Genomic DNA, 23,441 nt, shown 5'->3' on the forward strand with positions numbered 1-23,441 from the left:
CAAAAAGTTCCCTCATGTCTTGGTCTATTGGCACTAACTTCTCACCAACATGGTGCCATCTCCTATAATGAGAATGTCATGATCAAGCTTTGAGTGGCAATCATATACTTGCTTACAACAGAATATAGTTACATCTTGCAAGGTATTCCATCTTATACCTATGTATCCTAGCCTACGTCCACAAACTCTAGAATGCTATCTGCATTTGTGCATTTTGCTAGGAACATGATTCTTGAGGCTCGAACTTCAAAGCTTAAGAAGAAGTCTAAAAAAATGGCTATAGGTATTGAGGTGGATATTTTACTTTGCCTACTTGCAATGTTAGGCTTTAGGCATTTCTGCATCATGAAAATTTTTGCACATGTAGCTTTTTCTTATCCTTAAATCTGCTAGTAGCCACTCTCTATTTTTTAAATTTGGAAGGGGAAGACAAGACAAGGTTCCCCACCATTGCTCATTGGATGGAGCTAGTGGTAATAAAAATGATAATAAAAGAATATGCCCCTCTCAACACTTTGGTTCTCCCCTTGTAAAGGTCTAACCAATAGAGGCGTGGATGATATCTAGAACATCTACTGCACATTCCACTGGCTATCTTCTCCACACTTGATGGATACAAGTTTGTTAACATCAAATGGTCTTAGTTACAAGATGAATAAGAAACACTAATCTTCATTCATACTAGAACGTAAACTCAACCAGATTACAATTATAGCTAAATCTATGTAAAGGGAGATTGAAAAAATTTGGCTCAAGATGATGACGCTTCTTATGTATGAAAATGTGATGTAGATGCACTTCTTTGACTGTCCTCTTGGACCCACCAGAAAAAATTTGCCAACGTTTTGCTTAGCAATATGGCTATATGGAACAAAGGCGTAACAGGGGGTAAAGAAAATGAAAATGAGATAGAAGAGCGGGGGGGGGGGGGGGGGACAACAGGTTATCTTTCTTGCTTTCTTTGTGAAGGAGAGAGGGTGTATTTATAGGCATGAGGGGGTATTGAGAGTGGAAAAAGACTGAATTTTTGACTAATTTTTGTTGTTTTTTGTGGACTAAATGATTGATTTGGTATGATTTTTGATTGGTTTTAGAATGATTTAAAATGATTTGGATAGTTTTGGATTGATTTTGATAGCTCATGATATTTTTTGATGAAGATATATTGATGTGATAGGTTTTGATTATGTTCTAATAGCTTCTATATGATCCTGTTTGAGCCTGTTGAGCTTCTGTTTTCTTCTTTTTTGCTCTTTTTTTTTTAGTAAGTGAGGTTGAGATATTGAATGATGAATTTTGAGGTTGTATGATAGCTTATTGAGTGATTTATGATGGGTTTATTTGGTTTTAGTTGAGTAAATGTTTGTTGTTTAGTTATTATTGAACCTCTGTAGAGCTTCTGTAAATCCTCTATATGCTTCTATAAATGTTCCGTGGAATATATGTCTATCTTGGGAAATTTTTCTAGCCTTTAAAAAATATGAATGTAAGTTCAAAAGAGCTAAAAAAAATGGAAGAAGTAGCTGTTGAAGACTAAAGATAAGATTGAAGTGAAGTGACAATGATGAGCTATGAAGAGTCACTGTAGTGGCTTTGGTGCCCTTTCATACCTTCCATGCCTCTTGGAAGGGGCATCCACGACCAAAGAGAGATTATTGAGAGTGATTATTGAGCGTTGTAGTGAGGAGATGATGTGCTATTGATTAAGAGAGAAAGAGAGAGTAAGAGATAGCCAATTCTATCAAAACAATGTATCCTCTTATGAGAGATTGAGAGAGAGAACTATGAAGACAATGAAGATGAATACTATGTGATTATTTCCATTCAAAAATGGTGTATTCTTTTGTTTTCTTGTTATTTTTGATGGATTATATGAAGATATTGAAGATTATGGTTGATTCTATCAAATCCGTGGGAGATATCTACTATGATGCTGCGTGAAGATTTGTTCTTTTCCTTATTGTGGTTCCCTAAAGAATGAAACAAAATCTTGTTGATGTTATAAGATAGATTTTCTTGCAGCCGAAACCCCTTTTCCTTGGTGTCTCTCTTTGGGGCTCCATGTTTTTGGTGCGCAGCTAGGGAAACTTGCCATCAACAAGCATCAGAAGAGGTTGAAAATGAAGGAAATGGCATTGCCAAGAAGAGAAGAATTCAATGGATGCTTGTAAAGTTCCTTCTACCACTAAAGAATTGGAGATTCTCATTGCCAAAACCACTTTCCACAAGAAGTTCATCCCAAATGGTGAAAACACATTACCATCATGATGTAGGCTCTATGTAGTGGACTATTTCCTCTTTCTATTGAAGTAGCAGAAACTTGCATCTTGCTGGCAAATTGTTTGGGGAGCAAACTGTAGTGCAAAAACAGAGAGAATAACCATCCATGGAAGATTTGGCATTCATTAAGAAGTTTCCAAACATCATCAAGTGGGAGATCATGAAGAAGCTTCAGGAGTCGTGGTCAATAGTGGAAGTTCATGAAAACAAGAAAGAAAAGAGTTGGAATTTGTTCGTGGATGCTCAACACATAGGACATGTGGGATTCCTGGTGCACTGACAAATGTTTGTCCAATTAGCAACCCACAGGAAGTTGGTAGACAGAGTGTTCTTCACAACATACACTATTGAAACCATCAGAAGCTGGCATTATTATGATGATGGCACAACAATGATCCTCAGAAGAATGAGTTTTGATACCTTTAGAACGGAATATCTCCCCCTCTGTGTAGTGGCTTGAAGGCTGAATTCAGAGAAGTAGAAAAGAAGGAAGTAGAAGAGATGTTGGCTAGAGAGTCCTCCAGAGACAGAAGCCCCCTTTGATTCTATTATGTTGAGTACAGACCAACTAGTTGTAGCCAACCCCCTAATGAATGGCGCAATCAAGAGAGGCAAGCATTAGAACGAGTCCAGAGGTATGTGAGAAGAGAGAAGGCAAAAATCAAGGCTGAGAACGAGCTTGCAATGGAAGCCTCCTTTGACATCTTCATAGTGTGGTGGAAAGCACTAATGAATAGACAAGGATATGATCATATTGGAAGGCTAGGATATAGATTTTCTAAGGTGAGCGAATTCCCCCAAGAGAGGCTTACTAAGAGTGGCAAGACCTCTCTCTGCAGTGTTTTTTGTGCAAACATCATGAAGAGAAGGTTCATCATCTCTTCTAGGATTGTATAGAAATTAAGGCTTTGTGGAGATCATTATCCAAATGGGTTGAGGTTGCTAGCCAATAATTTGAAGTAGATGTGCTCTTTGGAGACGTAAGTCAAGTACAAGAAGCCAAAGGTGTGCTATGGAACATAATCTCAACTATTACTATTAGAACCATCTGGCTTCATAGGAATCCAAAGGCCTTCGGGAAGTGCTTGTGCTATGGTACCCTTCGCTATCAATGGTGTAGGTTAATTGTTTTAACAACTTTGAAAGGTTTGGGAAAAAAAGAATCTAGCTACAGAGCTTTTCACAAGTCGATGAAAGTCAATGGAGTCACTCAATTAAGACCCATCTCCCTTTTTTGGGAGGAAGATGTGAATATTCTTTTTAATACATATTATTTTGGGGGGAGAGAGAGAGAGAGAGAGAGAGAGAGAGTTGCACTAAGATACCGCATAGATATAAAGAACAAAGAGACCCAAAGAGAGAGAGAGAGAGAGAGAGTTTAGATACAAAATGTACATTGCATAAAAGTAATACATCTAGAGAGTAGAAATTACTAGATCTTATGGACTTTTGTTTGAGCTAACAAATTTATATGTAATAATATGTAATTCATTTCATATGGTTACCTTGATGTGAAGTTGCCACTCTAAAATTGTCATCAATATGTTTAGGCATTCACAAGTAAATTAGTCAAAGTTATATAGAAAACCATAGCCACATAAAGATACTATCAAAGAAACATCAAGAAGTACACTCTTTTTAATTCATGCATTTGCAAGCAAAGACTATTTGATTGGGATGTTGATCTCAAACATTTATCACACTTGAAGTTTGTTGACCTCTTCTAGACTCCTTTAAGATTGGAAAGGAGCTAAACCTCTTTGCTCAATTGGCCACAACAAAAGACCATATGATTTTGTTGAAGTAACTCCACTTACATCTCCCTTATTCTTTTGCAAGGTTAAGTTGAAATATGAAAATAGGATAGTCTAGAAACTTGCCTTTGACTTTATCTCTAGACGAGCTTCAAAGTTGGAGCCATATTTAGCAAGTTGAGACAAAAATGCGTCATGGCTATATTTGGCTTGCATAAAGCTTGACAAATCTTGAAAATTAATTGTCAAATTTGTAATTAAGTTGTTTGTAGGGGGGTAGAATGCCCAAGGACCTATGATAGTATGCCTTAACAAAGCTACAAGTATGATATCCCATCCTTGCTCTTATGAATCTCACGGACACAAAACTAGTGATACTTGACCAACCTTGAAACAAATTGGAAAAATGATTGCATCACTACTCTCATCAGCGATAATTCTTTGCCGTCTCAAAGGAGGGTGGCTATTTTGAGAATAACTAATAAATGTTGCATTACATGAAGTGCTGTCAAGGTCCACACATTTGTTGCAAGCGTGTGCAATCGCTGCAGACCGGTAGGTCAAACTGGCATATATAAACCTTACTTTTATTGGAGAAGAATGTCAAATCGGCATATATAATGCCTACTTTTATTTGAGAAGAATGCCAAATCGGCATATGTAATACTTACTTTTATTTGGGAAGAATGTCGAATTGGCATATATAAGGCTTACTTGTAGGCTTGTAATGTTACAGATAATACCAAGTTACATAAGTAAACTCGCTCTTTGAAGTACTTGCTTAACACACAGTAAAAGTTTCTATGTCCATATAAGTTACCGATGTATTATGTGTACCAATTCCTATACTTGGTCCTGGTTGCCAGTGATGTATGTATGTCTTTGCTAGAAATAAAAGAATTGTGTTGTTTCTTTTCATCGAAACAGAAATGGCAATTGCTTTAACCACTGACTGTCCATCTCTGCAGGGAAAGGTGACAAACAAGAAGCAGATTAGTCAGGCCCACTTTACTTTATGTTAATGTTGTTTTCCAACATTGCTCAAGTTGTAATAATCACTGCAATCCTTCACACAACCAGTAAGGAACAATCCCTACTCTACAAAATTCCTCTACAAATGTGAGCTATGGCATGCAAATATGAATACCAAACGTGCAGTTGCTTATGGCATGGAACCTCTGCAAATACCGCATGCATTGTAAGAACCATTCGCTTACAGTCCTTGCAGCATAAAGTATGTGTGTGCGTGTTCAATCCTTATATGAAAGCACATGCGGCCCAACATGCAAGTTGCTGCTGATTGTGTCTAAATGATATTGGTATACCCTTATCCTTCCATCATCCGATCCCGAAACAAGTACACCATCATGAGCTAGCAGTGAAGTCACTTTGCTGCCAATATTCATTCCAGCAACTTTTACCAATCTTTCCCTCAGCCACACCTGCCACGCTCAATTATGTTTATGATCAGAGATTGGACAGATTTTGCACATTATATGGATGTAAAGAAAGGCGCGCGCGTGTGTGTGTGTGTGTGAGAGGAACCACACGCACCTGTGCACACGTGGGCACCAACACACGTGGACACGTGCACATATGCATGCACAGTCAATCTCTCACACACACGCACACGCACACAGAGAGAGAGAGAGAGAGAGACTTCAATATGTCCAGTGGTTGAACCAAGATAAATGAACTCATCATTCACAAACATGGCACGGACATCTGAGGTTGCTGCTAATTGACCTATCAAGGTCCTGTCTTTCAAGCTCCAAACCTGCATATATTACTGCATCTGAGTAAAGAGTTTGGATTGTAATATTAATCAGCTGACTTTCATGAAAGATCTAGCTGCTTGTTTGGGTCTGAGACATTCACGATTATTGATGAAACCTGACATCATCAATCAATTCTAAACTATGGCATTCCTGAAACCAAGCACTGGCATAGACTTTACAAGACAAAAGGACTTCATCCCTTACCTTTGCTGCCATACCATCCACACTTGATCCAGCAGAGTAGAGCTTGCCATCAAATATTTGTAACCCATAAATAGACTTTTTACCAAGCAATGTCCGAACACCTTGCTGGATGACAATCGGTGGTCCTCCTGCCATATCCACATCCTGTACTCTCAAGCAAACACTTTTAGATAGGCTCACAATCACTCACATAAGATCACACTGTTTTTGTGAAAATGCTACTACCTACACAACACAAGAAACATTACTTTGCAATTCCTGCCTTTTCTACTTAGTTCCTTTCAATGGCTCCATAAACCACATGATTTGCATTGTGAGGCTTTTTCCTGAGAGCTAACTGGACTGAGGATGGGACAGTGATGCATGGATAAGACATGGTGTTTTCAGTAGGACAGAGTTTAGGGTTTTCTCCCATGACTAGCAAGGTTTTGCATGCAGCAGCATATATCTATTAGAGACATTCACGGGTTTTGGCTCAATGGTGCAAAGGCCATGGTTGGTGCACAAGTTCAAGGCTTGATATCTTTGCAATGGAAGCAAGTGTGTCATCACAGAGTTGTATAAGATAGCACGGAAGGAGAAAGACCATGAAGATGAGGTCAGTTTCGAGATTAGTGAGCTTCATCACATAATGTCAGCCTACTCTTTTGCCTATGACGGACTCCTACTCATGGTACTCCATGATAACAGGTATATCATGTTACCTCATATTGAAGGGGAGCTGATGACATAATAAGGCAAATACTGGGGCCAGGATTTCCCTACATGGTGTGGTGCTGATGTGGCAGTGCCATGCTAAATCAACACTGAAAGCACATGCTGGAAAAGGTGGTGGACAAGTGGCTACCTACATTGCTTTCCAAGACAGAGAAAGTGAAAGAGATGATGCTTTTTGTGATGGCGAGGACACCAATGCCAACACAAAAGCAAGGAAGAGGAATTGGCAAGCAAAGCATGCCCTATTGGGAAAAAAACACACAAGCAAGGCTATTGTGGAGGAGGTGGGAAAGCTACAAGCTTTAAAGCTCCATTAGAGCCTTATTTAGAGGAGGAGACACTTGCTGAAAGGGAGGACAGGTCAAAGAAACAGGTTGACAGCATCAATGTGGATGAGAAAAGCATAAAGATGAGAGTGGAGGTGTCGAGGATGGCTAGATGGTGAAGTGGAGAAGCTTGAGAAGCTGAAGTTGGAGTGCTGGTGTGAAGAAGACAAAGAGTTCATGGAATTAAAGAGTGTGAGAAAGGCCATGTATGCTCATGTCAAAGGCCCAACAACTGAAACTGTATACATGGAAGTGTGGAGATGGCTCGTGGATTCGGGAATAGTTTTGTGGGGTTGTGAGGTTTCCGAATTGAAGTCTCCCTGAAGGGTTGTCTGAGAGTTTCTACTTGCTCTCGCTTGCTTTGAACTTGCAGGGGATTGTGATGCTGATACTCTTGGTATGTGAACGTTAGGTAGAAAGTTAGATATTCTTGGATGAGGACTATTGAGTATGGAGGTGCAATTATGTCTGAAGCTGAAAGTTGTGTTGTGTTCACTGTCTCTGAAGAGAAGACATTGCTGAAGAGTTTTCCTCTGTGTTGTAGGCATGAAGTTCAAAGAGTGAACTGTGGACATGCAGCACGCTCCTATATACTGTGTTCCAGAGAAAGTGGCTTAAAAACTGATGTTGTACCCCCTTTGGAGCTACAAGGAGGCTATGTATATTTTTTCTATATGAGCTGGACCCTGATTTCGTTTGTCTATTCACTTGTGGTGTGTTGTGATTATCAGTGAGTTGGGAGTTCTTACATGTGCTAGGGTCTTGGGTTGTGCTCTAACTCTGTTTTCTTTTCAGCATCACAACATGGTTGCTCAAAGTTCAGTAAGTATCAAAGCCAAATACGGAAAATCACCTGAATGCTGTTATCAGTGCAACCACAAAAGAGCTTCCCCTCTGCCATGGCAATACTTTGGACATGCTTATTCAGCGGTAATGTCTTTATACCTGTAGCACCCTGAAGAATCTGCCAAAGAAGGTGACCACTTGAAGTGAGTATCAACTTGTCAAGGATTTACCTTAGAATATAGATGAAGTTGAAAACTGCTAACTGGAATGACTTCAAAAATGAATGTGGCTTCTTGTCCTCAGAAAAAATGAACCATACTCGGACACCAGTGCTTTGTGGTGCTCCAAAGCAGAATACTGCAGAATTGACACTAAGGCTTTGTACAGGCTCCTTTGTGTCATAAGATTTGACACAATGTATTTCTTCAGCTCCTATAGCCCACACCTGTCACCTCAAAAACCAACCAGAGATCATGTGCAGGTTCAGCATATCCAGTAGCCAAACTGGGTGAGCCTATACAACTCCCAGTATTATGATTGTGGAAACATACCCGTATTGTTTTGTCAAGAGAGCCACTGAAAAGTTGGTCACCAGCAGCTGACACATACAGACATGTAACTGACTTCTGATGCTCCTTAATGTCTTGAATCAGACTGAGAATCTTCTTTCTAGAATCCCAAACCTTCAGATGAGTTCCAACAAACCGCAAGTGATGAATTAGAATATTTGCAGAAAATAATTCATTTTATCACAATATCAGCGCATGCCTATAGGTGTTGGGTTGAGTCCCATATTGCTGTTGCCATTACCAATTTTAGAACCTGGCAACAGACTTTTACAAAAGTGATAAGCCAGGGAAAGATTAGATGACGTCAAACCTTTAATGTTCCATCTGAATGACCACTGAACAATCTTCCACCGGCATGAGCCAGACAACGAATCTCTCCATTTGCATTGACGTCAATAGAAGGTCCTAGATCTTCATGTGTCCACAATTCAGGCTGCAACAGATTTGAATCGCGTTACCATTATTCAAAGAAATTTTTATAATGCAACAATGACACTTGCTACTTCCAAGAAAGTTCAACAGCAAACTGTAAATTTAATCTACTTACAGCATTCACTAATGGACTACTGATCAGTTTTTTAAGTATTTCCTTTGCCATAGGTAGGGATCCTTTGAGCTGCCTTAGCGGTCCACAGATGTCTTTCGCACATTGCACAAGCTCTTGAAGTCCCTCTATAACTCAAACATTGAATCCATGCATTAGCTGTATGCAGATTCCAATTGGGGGGTTGGGGTGGGGTTGGTTGGGTTGGATTTGGGGGTTATGCCAGTCATACTTTTATGAGTAACCTAATACCTGGATCATTGAGAAAGCTGTTTAAGGAAATAACTGCAAAGGCCTTATCCTCTGTTTCCTTTGATAGCTTTAACTTGCGAATATATTCTGAAATCAAAGCTTTAGATGCTCTCTCTAGAACTCCTGTGTCTGGCAGCACAAGTAGCATGTGGACAAGCCATGTCACAGCAATTGTACATGCTTTTGAGAGAGCCAAGTTTTGGCTTTTCATCCCTCTTCCAAGGGCCTCAAATATTAGACCAGTTTCAAAATTGACAATTGCTCCTGCAACCCGCCTCTCCCACTCTTTGGCAGCTCTTTCCTCCTCATCCTGGTGGCAAACAGAAGATAAATCATCCAGGTATACCTACCAGAACTGTATTGTGCTGATTGGTGTGCTTACTTACTTTATTCACTTGCAAATCCCCTTCTAGCTGTGACTGATTCTCTGATCTCATAAGGGCGTTATAGCCTTGATCAAGGCCAACTGATTTTAGCAAACACAGCTCCATCAAGGGTTTTCCAGTGAAGGAAAACTGTCCTCCAAGACAAACTAAAGTTTCAGCTGCTGCCACTGAAGTCACTATGTTATCTTTATTAGCAAGAGCTTCTATAAGAACTTCAATTGCCTCTTCACGATACATGCTCCCTTTTCTTGGTGGGACCTGTGCAGACATCCATTTGCATGGTGACTTTTTGTTTTCCAGTGCACATGCAAAACACTGCATGTTCTTGAAGTCGAGCATGTTGATAAATGGTGTGTCTATGCTTTCAATTGATGCAGTTTTGAATCATCTAAGAAGTCAGTGCAATTGCAAACACATAATGGTCATTGAGTTTTCTACAGAAAATTCATTATATTACCAGCAAGTCAAGTTGAAGGAGAAGGCCTGCAACAAGTGGACGGTGTTCATGAGGAACCCTCTGAAGATGTACCAATAGGACATGCATTGTGCTGAGAGACCCTTCTTCTTTGATCACCTGCAGAAGCTGATTGTTGATAGACCTTCTGAAAGAACAGACCCTAGTTAACATTTCTTTGCCCAAGCAATTAGCACTTAAAACTAGTACAACAGCACTACACAGCAACAATTTATTACCTATTAAGTCGAACAAGTTCCGAAAGAAATGCGATTGTGATCATTTGTCCCCTTTCACTGCTACTATGCAAAAGCTCCAAAACTGGAGTTAACTGAGCTCTGTGAGCAACATAGTTGCGACAGCTCCCATCTACTTGCATACAGCATAGCAATATTGAAACAGCACTGATCCGCTCCTCCAGATTTGTTGCCTCCAAACTATCAACCAATGGAGAGAGACCATCCATAGTAAGGATAGTATGTACATAAGCAGACTTTGTATCATGGTCCGCTGCTGTGAACATCTGGTCTATCAGCAAATTTGCTGCTTCCTTTGGTCCAATATGCATCGGGAACGGTTCTTCAGAAGGAGAGTAATCAATCTCACACTGCTTCAAAACAGATATAAGCAATGGAAGAAGATCAGAGAATGCTGACTGAGATGATGTTGGCCATAGTTGGTACAGCAGAACAGTCACAGGTACAACCCCCCGTTTTAACAGGCCAATAAAAGAGTCACAGTCTGGATCCTCTTGCCCAATCGTCTGAGCAACAGACTTGTCTCTCTCAATTAGCTCTGATAGAATGTATGTTGCAGCTGCTAACACATCTGTAATATCTGACGTAGAAAGTACCTCCATGAAACCCTTGACAACATCCTCCTTGGACAACTGCAGCTGAATTGCTTGATTTCCTTTAGATTCCTGCCATATTTGGGAAATTGTAAGCACAGCTGACTCACACTCTTGCAAGTCATCTGAATCACAAATGCAGTCTACTGCTGGCTTAAGCTCATTCACAAGATCTTGTAGGTAATCCTGGCTAATGGCATTTCTTGTGGATGGAAATACAGCAGCTGATCTGCCATTGGTATGAGGCCTTCTCCTTGCAGTAATAGTACTGTCAGAGGATGAAGTGCTGTTCAAGCTATCTGGAGACCCAATTGCTTCTGGCAATGTTTGATCAAAGGGTAAAGTGGAAACAGAGTAACTATGTGGCGGTCGAGGAAGACATGGAGAGTTTTCTGAAGAGCCAAATTCCAGGGCTAACTCAGGATGCTGCTCTTTCCAACCTGCAATCACTCTCTTCAAGACATAATTTGTTTTTGGAAGGGATGTACTTCTTAAGGTCTGACGAGTAATAGGACATGTTGTGTTCCCTCTGTCCAGCCATTCTCGAATTGCCCTTCTTTCATAAGTCTGGCCTGTTTCAAGGGTGACTGGATCATTAAAGATTTGGCTTGTAATGGGACAAACAAAATCCTTTGGAGGCCTAGTTACTGGAGTAGATATATCAGGCAGGTTCAGCATTGAAAGGTTTTGTCCTGAATCCTTTACATTGGTTGTGGTTGCATAACTGGAACAGCAAGAATGATAAAAGTGTTAACGGCTTAGTCCTCAAGTGGCCTACCATAAACATACAACAGTTTAGCTTCTATGTAGTAGCACCATAGTTGCTTTGTGCAAACTAAAAAAGTCAAAAAAATAACGGAGAGAGTTCCTGAGGGTCTACATACATTGATCTAAAAAAGGTCAATCTTCACTCTTGTTGTAGTAAGAACTTCAAATCAAAGAGAGAAAAGAGACCAACACAAAATGGAATCTGAGAGGGAGATGCAGCCAAATTACGAACCGACATAATTAGTAGGAGCTCAATTTCTCTAAGACTAATGCTTTACATCTATCTTTTCTAAACCCATTAATAGACAAAAGACTTGAGCTTTACCTACATCTGTCTTCGCTAAACCCATTAACAAACAAAAGACTTGAGCTTTACCAGCAAGAGAGAAGGAAGAAAGGAAAAGATAGCCTAATGCAGCTTGATGTCATTATGACACCACAGAGACTAATCATTGGATAAAGATACTAACTACCAGGAATGCAAGTAGATACTATGCCTATGCTTGGTTCCCTAAAGCCTTTTTCAGGTATGCATATGTGTTAAGCCCAAGCAATGTGATTGAAGGGGTTCAAGAAATGCAAAAAAACAAGAAGTGAGAGGGATGTTGAGAGCCTGTCATTGATTGTGGGGTTGCCATGCGAGCCAGGAGATGGGAGGAGAGCCCTTCAGATAATCTTCCATGGTTGCCAGAGTGGAGGGTCTCACGTGTGCAAGTGGAATCTAATCGTGTCAACGAAGTAATCGAGAACTTGATAACCTTCATAGGAGTAGCTTTCTCTTTTGATGATACAATGGAACCAACTTCTACTTTGTTAGGCTGCAAACTGGTCAAATCAAAGATGTTGATTTATGGATTTGGCTAAAGTTTTGAAGACTTACGAAGGAATGGAAGAACCTCTTATATCCCAAGCAAACCAAGGGGCAAATTGGTTTGGAGGTTTGCTGGTCAGTTTTGACAAGAGGCACTTTGGATAAGTGGAGGAGATTAGGGGATCTCAGTTGTACTCCTTCCATTTTCAATATAAGATAAAGAAATATCGCAAGGGACACCAATTTTGGAGCCAACAAGTTGTCCAATGTCCAAGATTAAAGTAGTAAAGTGTGCATTTTCACTTTATGTGAGTGCGTAATCATGTTATTTACCACCCTATCTGAGGAGGAAAGCTGGTTTTAGTGTATGTGCATATTTTGGTCCAAGCACCTTTTAGGATCATATTCTTTTATGCCCAACCACCTATATCTGTCAGGCGGCATCTGTTAGCGATGTCAGATCCTGGCCGTACAGTACGGCGACTGGTAGGACTAACCAGTCGGACTGCCACGTGGCAGTCCGACTATACTGCACCAGTCGGCTGCAGGCAACCTGCCTATTTTGGGCGCATTCTGGCTGGCTATTTATAGCCGGTCTTCTGCAGTTTTCCACACACTTCTGATCGCAGGTTTCAGGCTGGAGATTCATGCAGATTACATCTCTGTTTACAGATTTCAGGCTAGAGATCGTGCAGACTGCAACGGACTTCGAGGTGAACAGCAGGTTGCATCGTCAAGGTGGAGACACGCAGTCCCACGCACTGCGCCCGTAACATATCTGCATATCTTTGTATACAGCACACTTTATACAGCAGATCTTCATCTTCCACTATCTCTTCCTCTTTCTTCTCTCTGCGTTCTCTCTCTCTCAGTCTTGGTCCCACGCTTCCGCGTTGCTGCACTCTGACATGGTATCAGAGCAGTGAAGAAGGGCTGACTGAGTGAAGAACCTACCCGAAGAGGAGATTCCATCGCGACACAAGGCTGCGTTTCCAGCGTTCGAGGGCAAGCGGGAGGGCTGCGCATCGAAACAAGGCTGAAGCGAGCGTGGGCGCGCAGGAAAGGAGTCCAGTTGGTGGATTTGCTGCTGTTTACTGCTGTTTGAAGAGGAGGAAGGCTGTGTTTTCAGCTTTCAAGTGCAGGTTTTGCTTTTTTCATCGCCTCCGGCGGGTGAAGAAGGTACGGAACGCGGAAGAAAGAGCCCTAGCAGGCTGCGTTTTCACAGTCAGAGGGGGCTGCTTTTGCGTTTGAGAAGGCATTACAAGTGAAGATGTCTACAGAGATTGACTTGGAGTTCCAAACGATCATGGACCGGAAGGTGCCTGTCTTACCGGCTCTTCCCGCAGATCAAAAGCTTGATGGCGACAATTACCGCATCTGGCGCATGATGATGTTGGCCATCCTTGAGTCCTACGATTTGGCAGAGCTTGTACAGGAGATCAACCGGCCCTCGGTAAGAGATGAGTCCAAACTCTCTTCCGATGCTCGTGCAAAGTTGGCCAAGGCCCAATCTCACTAGGATAAACTGAATGCCCAGATTCGTTCTTTTCTTTTTCTGTCTTGTACTACAGCCGTGATAGCCCACATCGAGCACTTGACGGTGGCTCGGGAGATATGGCTAGAGCTTGACCAGATGTATAACCGGATGACCCTTATGAAGCGGGTTTCTTTGGAGGTGCAGATGCGGACCTTATCCGTGAACAAGTCTTCTTCGTTGCAGGAGCACATCAACAAGCTTAGACAGCTTCAGATGCAGGTTTAGAATGCAGGGAAGCCGATTTCCTCCGAAGACATGGCGATCACACTCTTGTCCCAGTTGCCGCCACGATTCGGTGCTTTTTACTATGCCCTTATTGCTTCGGGGCGTGAGTCCACTCTTCGATGGGAAGAGTTGGTTCCTATGGTCTTGGACCAAGAGGAACAACTGAAGGGACAGCATGATTCCAAGTCGGAAGCCTTGACAGGTCAAGCCTCTCAGAAGAAGAGGAAGGACCAAAAGAAGGAGGACAACAAGTCAAAGAAGAACAAGGAAAAAGAATCCACATGCCATATTTGTGGTAAGACTGGCCACTGGAAGAAGGATTGCCCCGACAAAGACAAGAAGGACACCAACAAGAAGGACACGAAGGATTCTGGAGCAGTGGCTGCACCCTCATCAGCTACGTTTCTTCATCTAGTTGTCATTGAGGACTCTACACCAAATGCTTCTGATCTTGCGATGACAGCTCCTCAGGCTCGAGAGTGGATCGTTGACAGTGGTGCCTCCCGGCACATGACTCCTTCATCAGTTGGTGTTGCCCAGTTGCGCCCTTCGCGTGGGCAGATTCTCATTGGAGATAGCTCTTCGGTGTCTATTGCAGGACGGGGTGAGATGCAGCTTATTCCAGATGGACGTGGTGGTACCCATACCTCAGAGGTCTTGCATGTGCCAGGTTTAGGGTATCATCTACTTTCGGTTCATAAGATTTGTTCACTTGGACTTTTGGTGCAGTTTGACAGTGATTCGGTGCGAGTCCTTGATCGTGGGTCAAGGAAGGTTCTCTCATCAGGATATGAGGAGAACGGCATCTACAAATTGACGTCTTCTACCGCCCTCCCTACTCTTCTTCTTACCTCTCAGACACAGTCAGAGCTATGGCATGCTCGGTTTGGTCACCTCAACTATGATTATCTTCGGAGAGCATCACGTGGACAGCTTGTTCGAGGGTTACCGGATATAGTGGTGAGCCAGCAGCCATGCGTCTCCTGCATTCGTGGGAAGTAGCATAGGGATGCGATTCCCCACAAAGCTTCGCGGCAGTCTACTTCACCGATGGAGCTTGTATCTACGGATCTTTGTGGCCCTATGAGGAACGAGTCCTTGAAAGGGAGCTCATACTTCATGTTGATCGTAGATGACTATAGCAGGATGACTTGGGCCTATTTCTTGGCGTTGAAGTCGGAGGCTTTCTCCCACTTCAAGGATTGGCTTCTCTTTGAGGAGAACCGATCAGGCCGGCGATTGAAGACCTTGCGATCCGACAAGGGTGGTGAATTTGTTTCTAATGAGTTTGCTCGTTTTTGTGCAAATAAAGGCATTCACCAGGAGTTTGCCTGCAGGATCGAGAGCCCACCTCTGTGAAGGAGGCTTTACAGTCCGCACCATGGAAGCAAGCTATGGAAGCCGAGTTGGAGGCTATTGAGAGGAATGGCACTTGGTATCTCGTGCCTCGCCCATCTCATAAGAAGGTGATTGGTGTCAAATGGGTCTTCAAGACCAAGTACCTTAGCGATGGTTCTTTGGACAAGCACAAGGCTCGCCTTGTTGCTAAAGGTTTTGCACAGCACCCAGGGATTGATTGTCATGATACTTTTGCCTCCATTGCTCGTATGGCGACTATTCGAGCTGTTCTTGCCTTAGCTGGCCATAGGAGATGGCCTGTCTACCAGTTGGATGTGAAGTCAGCCTTCCTCAATGGTGATTTGAAGGAGGAGATCTATGTCGAGCAACCTCCTGGCTTTGGATCTTCAGATGGGAAAGTCTACAGGTTGAAGAAAGCCTTGTATGGCCTCAAGCAGGCTCCGCGTGCATGGAACGAGAAGATTGACTCGTTCCTTCAGTCACAGTTGGGATATCGGCACTCCAAGGCCGATCTGCAGCTTTATGTACACACTTCCGAGGCTGGTTGTGTGCTTTTTGTATTGTATGTTGACGATTGGATTATCACAGGTGATCATGCACAGAAGGTCAAAGAGACGAAGGCAGCTTTACATCAGGCGTTCAAGATGACGGACTTGGGTCTACTCCACTTCTTCTTGGGCCATGAGATTTATCAGTCTCAGAGGGGGATTTTCATCTCTCAGCAGAGATATGTACAGGAGCTCTTAGTTTCTTTTGCGATGGAGGATTGTCGGACCATTTCTACTCCTACGAATCCGAACTGGAAGGCCACTTCACATTCAGATTCTCCCTTGGCAGATGCTTCCCGCTACCGTCAGTTGATTGGATCATTGATTTGGCTCCTCAACACTCGTGTTGATCTTTGTTTTGCTGTTGGTCTCTTGGCACGGTTCATGAGTGAACCTCAGACGGTGCATTGGCAGGCTGCCCAGAGGATACTTTGGTATTTGAGGGGGACATCTGACTTAGGGATTCATTATCCAGCAGGCACAGGTGGTTCGGATCTTGTACTTGCAGGTTGGAGCGACTCGGATTGGACTGGTGATGTGGACCACAGGCGGTCTACTACAGGTTACTGTTTTACCTTGGGTGCAGGTGTTATCTCATGGAGTAGCAAGAAGCAGCCCACAGTAGCCCTTTCGTCTACTGAGGCCGAGTATCGGGCCGCATCTTCCACCACATGTGAGGCTATGTGGCTTCGGAGATTGTTGGAGGAGCTTGGCTGCCCCTAGACTCGTCCTACTTTGCTGCAATGCGACAATGAGAGTTGCATTGCCTTGGCACGGAATCCTATTTTCCATGCCCGGACGAAGCACATAGAGATCCAGTACCACTTCATCAGAGAGAAGCTTCTGGATGAGACCATCGCTGTGGAGTACTACAAGACGGAGGACAATCTTGCCGATTTGTTTACGAAGGCGCTTCCCCAGGCTCTACTTCGGAGACGTGCCAGATCCCGAGAGCTTCTGCCCTGTCCAGGCTCTGAGAGGGGGTGTTAGCGATGTCAAATCCTGGCCGTACAGTACGGCGACTGGTCGGACTGACCAGTCGGACTGCCACGTGGCAATCTGACTGTACTGCACCAATCGGCTGCATTTAATGCAGCCGACCTGCCTATTTTGGGCGCATTCTGGCTGGCTATTTATAGCCGATCTTCTGCAGTTTTCCACACACTTCTGATCGCAGGTTTCAGGCTGGAGATTCATGCAGATTACATCTCTGTTTGCAGATTTCAGGCTGGAGATCGTGCAGACTACAGCGGACTTCGAGGTGAACAGCAGGTTACATCGTCAAGGTGGAGACACACAGTCCCGCGCACTGCGCCCGTGTACATATCTACATATCTTTGTATACAGCACACTTTATACAGCAGATCTTCATCTTCCACAGTCTCTTCCTCTTTCTTCTCTCTGCGTTCTCTCTCCCTCAATCTTGGTCCCACGCTTCCGCATCGCTGCACTCTGACAGCATCACAATTTTGTCTTGCTTGTACAGCACCCACTCTCATCCACTGTCCCCCTATTCCATCTGTCACTAATTCCATGACTCCCTCATTGTAAATACATCTATATTGTATTTCTTCCCCCACTCTCCCTATTCCTCTCTTCTGCTACTCACACACTTACTATCAAGGGAAGACACATTGAGCAATAAAGTAAAATAATCAGAGATACAAACATGTCTATATATTTGCATATAGACAAATGGTATGGCAGCCACAATTACACTTACTATAAGAGGACCCAAAGAAGAAGTGGCCCAAGCACCCAAGAGGTCAATTTGCCTAAAGTGCCCAAACACAAAGTATGCTTCAAACTTTTGGTGAGTTCACCCGGAAATCTCAAAGCTTCCCACAACACCGTATAGCTCAACAACAAGCCACAATAAGATAAACAAGAACAAAAGCTCCAATTGCAAATGATGGGGGAGGCAACCAACATGCAGCATTAATGATTCACATGAGCAGTCTATGTGATGGTTCACATCAACCCCTGTCACCCTTGGCACAAATTACAGAATTCCACACTATGTAGTCAGGGCAGCAAGAGCAGCACTCAACATGCACGTGCTCAACGAAAAAATGGAGCAAGAAGCACACTCATCACTTCCTCTCACAAAACCTCAATCAAGCTTGACTGATCTAGGTCACCTTTCATAGGCTAGCCCACACTTTAGTTAGAGTCATATATCAACTTGCACCACGGTCCACTGCCCTAAACTTCATCTAATCCTAGAAATGAACAAACTACCCGGACTTGATTCTCATTCAAACTGGGTGTAACAAGGTTAAAGGGGATTCCAATAATGACAAGGTTTGTGCAATGCCCAACGGCACCACCTCGTAACCTAGTTAAGGTGCACCCAAACTCACAATCTGCATTTCTTGTGGTGCTAACTTGGCCCCTTGAACTAGATTGACTTTATCAAAACTTTACAATGTGTAACTCGTGGCTAACTAAGGCTGATTACACACCAAATGATGGACGCCCAACCCCTGCCCAAAGTATGGGAATGCACAAATAATATGTTTATAATTGTTTTGATTGGTTGCAAATACAAAAAGTGCACCCTTGTCTGTCACTTTACAAACTGGACGGGGGAGACTCCCTATCCAAAAGTGGGTGGGGAGTTCACCTGTTTAGCAAGTAAAGAATAGGTCATGTCCTCTCCAATGTGTAAAGGATTGTGGACATCCACCCCCTAAAGAAGTACTTTGATTGGTTAATACCTACAAAGTGGGCATCCTCCATTTGGTGTGGAACCAGCCTAAGTCCCTTGACTTGGATGGACTTTATCACATACTACCCAATCGTGTGAAAAGGTAACCGCAAAACATTTCACCCTGAAATATTGCATTTCATGAAACTTTTTACCCTTGGGTAAGTCCTAAGTGAAATGCCACATGAAGCAGCAAAATAACACACTTTATATATATATATATATAAAATTCAACATTTTAGTTAGAAATTGGTCTTTTTCTCAGAGTGAAACAGGTAGGCAAAACATCCCTGGTGTAAAGCATTTCATATTTCAAAACACAAACACGTTTTACTCCTGGTTTTGCATTTCACCCATAGTGGAATGCATTCATGGTTACCACTCCTGTCTCTAAGACCCAAGTGCTAGTGGGTGCATGGCATCCCCTTATGCTTAGCTTGTTGTCCACACATGTATAGCTTCAATGTATGTCTCTTCTTGTTCTTGTTGGCTCTTGCATAACCCTCTTGCCCTTTAGCCAAGTTGTCATCTACATACTCCAAATATGACTCCTGGGTACTGCCTTATATCAAAACAGTTTGAACCAAAAGCAAACACTATTGCTTACCTTGCTAATCATGGGTGAATCAGTTTGGAACCTCGTAAGCCAGAAACTGTAGTCATGCTCTTTAGAATATTAAAATGAAGTCCCCAAGGTGGTGACCTAGTGGTTAGCACTACGGCTCATAATCATAAGGTTGTGGGGACAAGTCTTACTAGGTGCATCATTTGGTTGGACACCTATCTTCACATGGTGTGTTCATGTAAGTCTAGGCTCTTGCCCTCTCAAACACTTGGTTGGTCCTCCTTGGTAGGGTCACCAAAGAGGAGGATCCCTATGTGACCAAGCTCTGCTCTTTGTTCACTTGCGACCTATCCTATCCATGCATAGGATATGCCAGTATGGCTCTTGCTGGTTCTCTCGGCTAAAATTTGGAGGGGAGGCTTCAAGAGCCACTCGTGGGGCAGCTTTTCACTATGGGGACAGCAAGTGACTTGGATAAGGGTGGTCAGAGACATTAGAAAGGCTAAGTGACCTCAGACAGAAGTTCCCACAAGTGTCAGCATGGGGCTTACATGCAGCCATGTTTGTCATAGTGTACAACAACTTGTGGTGCTTGCATGCTGCCATATCATCACCATGACAATAAGCTATATGCGTATGTGACCATTTGGTACAATGTGTAATGTGATTTTCCTTAATCAATATACATCAACTTCAACAAAAGAAATGAGAGAGAGAGACTGTGTGTGTGTGTGTGTGTGTGTGTGTGTGTGTGTGTGAGAGAGAGAGAGAGACCTGATTTCTACTGGTGACCTTTGCTTATCTTCAGATTCCCAGTTTTGTCTCTCTTTCTTTCTTTCATGTACTTCAACATCATTGTCTTTAGGTTCAGTAGCTTCAATATTTGTTTTATTTCCTTCCTGTCTGCTTCTGCCATAGACTCGCGCATTCGTAACACCACCTTCATCAAAGTCTGTATCTTCTTGATGCGTCTCCTGATCACGGTGACCAAATTTTGAACTGTCAAAATAAAGAAATGAATGCAAATCAGAAAGAGACCACATGCAGTCTTAGTTGCATAATACTCTTGCTTTTTTGCTTTTATACCTGCGCTACTATGTCCGACTCCAAGGAGCTTGAATACTCTTCTTCAGATGAGAATGGTTGTGCAGAAGAGACAACAGTGTCATGGTCTTGAAATAGTGCCACCAGAGGCTTTGAACTACCAGATTGGGCTTGAGGTGGGTTGTGATGCCTTGAAACTTGTCCAGAGACACTCTGGTTATTTACCAAACTTGGAGTTTTCTCTTCCATTGGCACACCATTTAAGTTACTAGACGGCAGGGAATCTATATCAATATTCACGTTGTACAGGCTTCCTCTAGACCTCTGTCTGAAATGCTGTTTGTATACATCTTGATTTGTACTCTCTGAATCTTCATATGTATCTGCTACAGGCTCATGCTCCTCTTCCCAGATGGGCTGAAAACCAGAAAGCAAATCCCAAAATGAAACCCTTCATCAAGGAAAATCAACTACTGGCAACAAGCACAGCTAAGAAAGACGCAAGCTTTTACATTTTGATGTTTATGTGTTGACTTCTGCACATCTTGCTTGCTTTTGCATTCATTGTATCTGTAAGAATTTACTGTTCTGTCAGAAAAGCAAACTAAAACAACTAGTCAATTCCCAAGTTTTGATTGTTGTTTCAACATTATATGTAAGTTTGAATATGAAAACAACTGTTTGTAAAGTCCAATGATTGAACATCTTGACCAATTAAATCCATGTCTTGGCAAGCATTAATTCTTGACAAAAATGACCGTTTGTTTAAGTTCCAGTGCTTAAGTTACCCTATAAATGAAATAGATTGCATCAAGCACTTGAGAACTAAGCATTTAACAAGTCAGAATCAAACTGGGATACAAACCTTCAGCAGTACCTCATGATATGAGAATGCTAAGCTACTTATAAGCTGAAGTGCTTTTTGAACCGAATCAGAAGAATTGATCTTACGTGGAAGCTGCAGGTTGGCCATTGTTCTTATAACCCATGGTAAGATCACCAAAATTGCTATAAGAGAAACCTGCACTGGTTGGTGGTTGAGGCCCAAATTTCACCCACTGAGGAATGTGACTCAATTCATGCATGGGTGTCATGGGAGGTTCCGCAATGGGCATGAGGGGCATACTCCTCTTTGCATTGACTGCTGGATCAAAATTGATGCAATCCTTATAGTATCTCGCATATAGACGCGTGTTTTCATCCAGAGAGTCCTGATAAAGCTGCTCCAGCTGTTGCAGTTGAGCAGCCTGTTCTGGGCTAACACTCGGCAAGAAGTTCTTGTATTCTGACACATTGAAGGAGGCATCGTCTCTTGAGAAGGAGAACTCATCACTATCTGGCAAAATTGAAGAGAGAATAAGGTGCCTTTGTTCTGTGTACCAAGCAACGATGGAAGTAAGGTGGGGCAGAAAGAGCTGCTCCCATAAATTAGGGGCAAAATCCACTCTTGAGTATAATGGCTCAACCAAGAACATTTCCAGTATGTGAGCTGCTGCATTCTGATCATTCTCCCTCAATTGCCAAACCAGAGCAAGATTAAGATGAGCCCAGGCTGAGAGGTAAGAATTGGGCACCCCTGCTGTTGTGTGGCGACTATCAAGCAGTGCACTTACCTGTAACATTTTCTCTGCGTGCTGCAGCCTCGCCCTTTTCGTCTCTTCATTGCTAGTTAATATGGCCTCTTCCAAAGCATCTATTCCCCAGTCAAGATTGGCTAGGACTGCCTGTTCTGCATACTGAACCTCGACATTGTCCTGTGCTGCTAACCTCTCTGCACAAAGCTCCTTGTGCTGCCGCCGTTGCTCACTGTCTAAGAGGGCATTCAATGCGAACCTGCTCACAACAGAAATGAGAGCATCCGCCGCAGAGTCTGTGTCCAGAACAGATGCAGACATCATCTTTTCAGTGGCGGCAACGTAATGATGATGATCAAGTGCAGGGTCACGCGAATGAACAGCAGTACACTTGATAAGGATTTGTCTATTCTGTTCAGGAAACCTGAAAAAACAATCTGTAAAGGCTTGGAAAAAGCTCAGAGTCTGAGCTGGAATGATTCAACAACCTGTGCTGGGATTGAAAATAGTCGATGCAATGCTGCGCCTCCTAGGGTATTGAATCTGAAGATGTCTGATACCATCTACGGATGCAAACCCAAAGGGCATTCTCCTTGTAGGAGAGACAAAACACCCTGTCTTGTCTCTCACTCTCTCCCTCCCTGCTTAATCTCCCTCTCTTTCGAGTCAATGATTGAAATTAATCAGAGGAAAGCCAGGCAAGATCAACGATGCTTGCTTACTCAATCCAAGGTCAGCTCGGAGCGTCTCATTATGCAAACCAGAAACCGATTAGGCCTCTAGGGAAGAATCAGAACTCCCTCTCTCTCTCTCTCTCTCTCTCTCTCTCTCAGAGTGACACACACCCATTTGATAGTGTTTCGAGAATTACGTCAATCTGGCCGGCTCCCTAATTCACAACCCATCCATCCCTGATTGTCCCTGTCTAGATGTCTCTCTCGATTGCAATTGCAAGTGCAATTCTTTTCAATTTCTTTTTGCATTTTTTTGCATTGCAATTTTTTCAAAGGAGAGGTCGCCATCCGGCGGCAATGCGAGGGGCGTCCGTCTCGGTTGTTGCTCCCTCGATGATCGGAGTTGGGCTTTCAGACGAGAAGTTGCTGCTCGTCCTTTAGCGCGAGCTCAAGATTCCCATTTCCAATTTCAAAGGTTCTCTTCTCTCCTCAAGGCTCATTGTTAAACGGATGGATATATATGGCGTGTTTTTGTGTGACACGGTGTTGGCTCTTCTTCCATTGCTGCCTTTTACATATTAATGCCTAGGTGTATCAGTCCAAACTGGCTATAGCACCCTTTACACAAGGTCCTATTCCATCTTGACTCTTGAATCATTAAGGATAAGGCTTCTATGGGGCCTCAATGACAAGTTATTTTGTGTGTGTGTGTGTGAAGAGAAGAGA

At 42.8% G+C, this 23,441-nt stretch overlaps 1 protein-coding gene across 4 annotated transcripts; it reads right to left on the reverse strand.

Annotated features, from left to right (window-relative positions):
- Nucleotides 1–4,453: 4,453 nt before the first annotated feature.
- LOC148018354 (putative E3 ubiquitin-protein ligase LIN-1) lies at nt 4,454–23,221 on the reverse strand. Of its 4 annotated transcripts, none has more exons than XM_087661264.1 (17): nt 21,419–23,221; nt 20,980–21,037; nt 20,510–20,884; nt 20,198–20,397; nt 10,290–11,624; nt 10,054–10,195; nt 9,597–9,854; nt 9,211–9,520; nt 8,962–9,086; nt 8,725–8,847; nt 8,397–8,528; nt 8,165–8,290; nt 7,913–8,023; nt 6,017–6,160; nt 5,589–5,811; nt 5,360–5,476; nt 4,454–4,996 (listed from the first exon to the last, which is right to left on the reverse strand). In XM_087661264.1, the coding sequence occupies exons 1-16, from the start codon at nt 22,363–22,365 to the stop codon at nt 5,400–5,402; spliced, it is 4,686 nt and encodes a 1,561-aa protein (XP_087517390.1). In that variant the 5' UTR covers nt 22,366–23,221; the 3' UTR covers nt 4,454–4,996; nt 5,360–5,399. The 4 variants fall into 4 exon arrangements, with proteins under 4 accessions (XP_087517390.1, XP_087517389.1, XP_087517393.1 ...); XM_087661263.1 differs by having other exon boundaries at nt 4,455–4,996; nt 10,054–10,198; nt 21,419–23,220; XM_087661267.1 differs by having other exon boundaries at nt 4,457–4,996; nt 5,695–5,811; nt 21,419–23,220.
- Between the last annotated feature and the right edge of the window lie 220 nt (nt 23,222–23,441).

This window comes from Lygodium microphyllum, chromosome 21 (assembly GCF_053477565.2).
Source record: "Lygodium microphyllum isolate KBCC chromosome 21, Lygodium_microphyllum_v1.1.10, whole genome shotgun sequence".
Taxonomy (NCBI): Eukaryota; Viridiplantae; Streptophyta; class Polypodiopsida; order Schizaeales; family Lygodiaceae; genus Lygodium; species Lygodium microphyllum.

Bases quoted from the DNA above. Each gene is read 5' to 3' on its own strand.
- LOC148018354 (XM_087661263.1), bottom strand. From the start codon at position 22,365: ATGATGTCTGCATCTGTTCTGGACACAGACTCTGCGGCGGATGCTCTC. The intron at 10,199-10,289 runs GTAATAAATTGT...CTGTTCTTTCAG, and splicing joins GAACTTGTTCGACTTAATAG to AAGGTCTATCAACAATCAGC. The intron at 6,161-7,912 runs GTGATTTTCCGT...TTGAGAGTACAG, and splicing joins GCACTGATAACAGCATTCAG to GATGTGGATATGGCAGGAGG.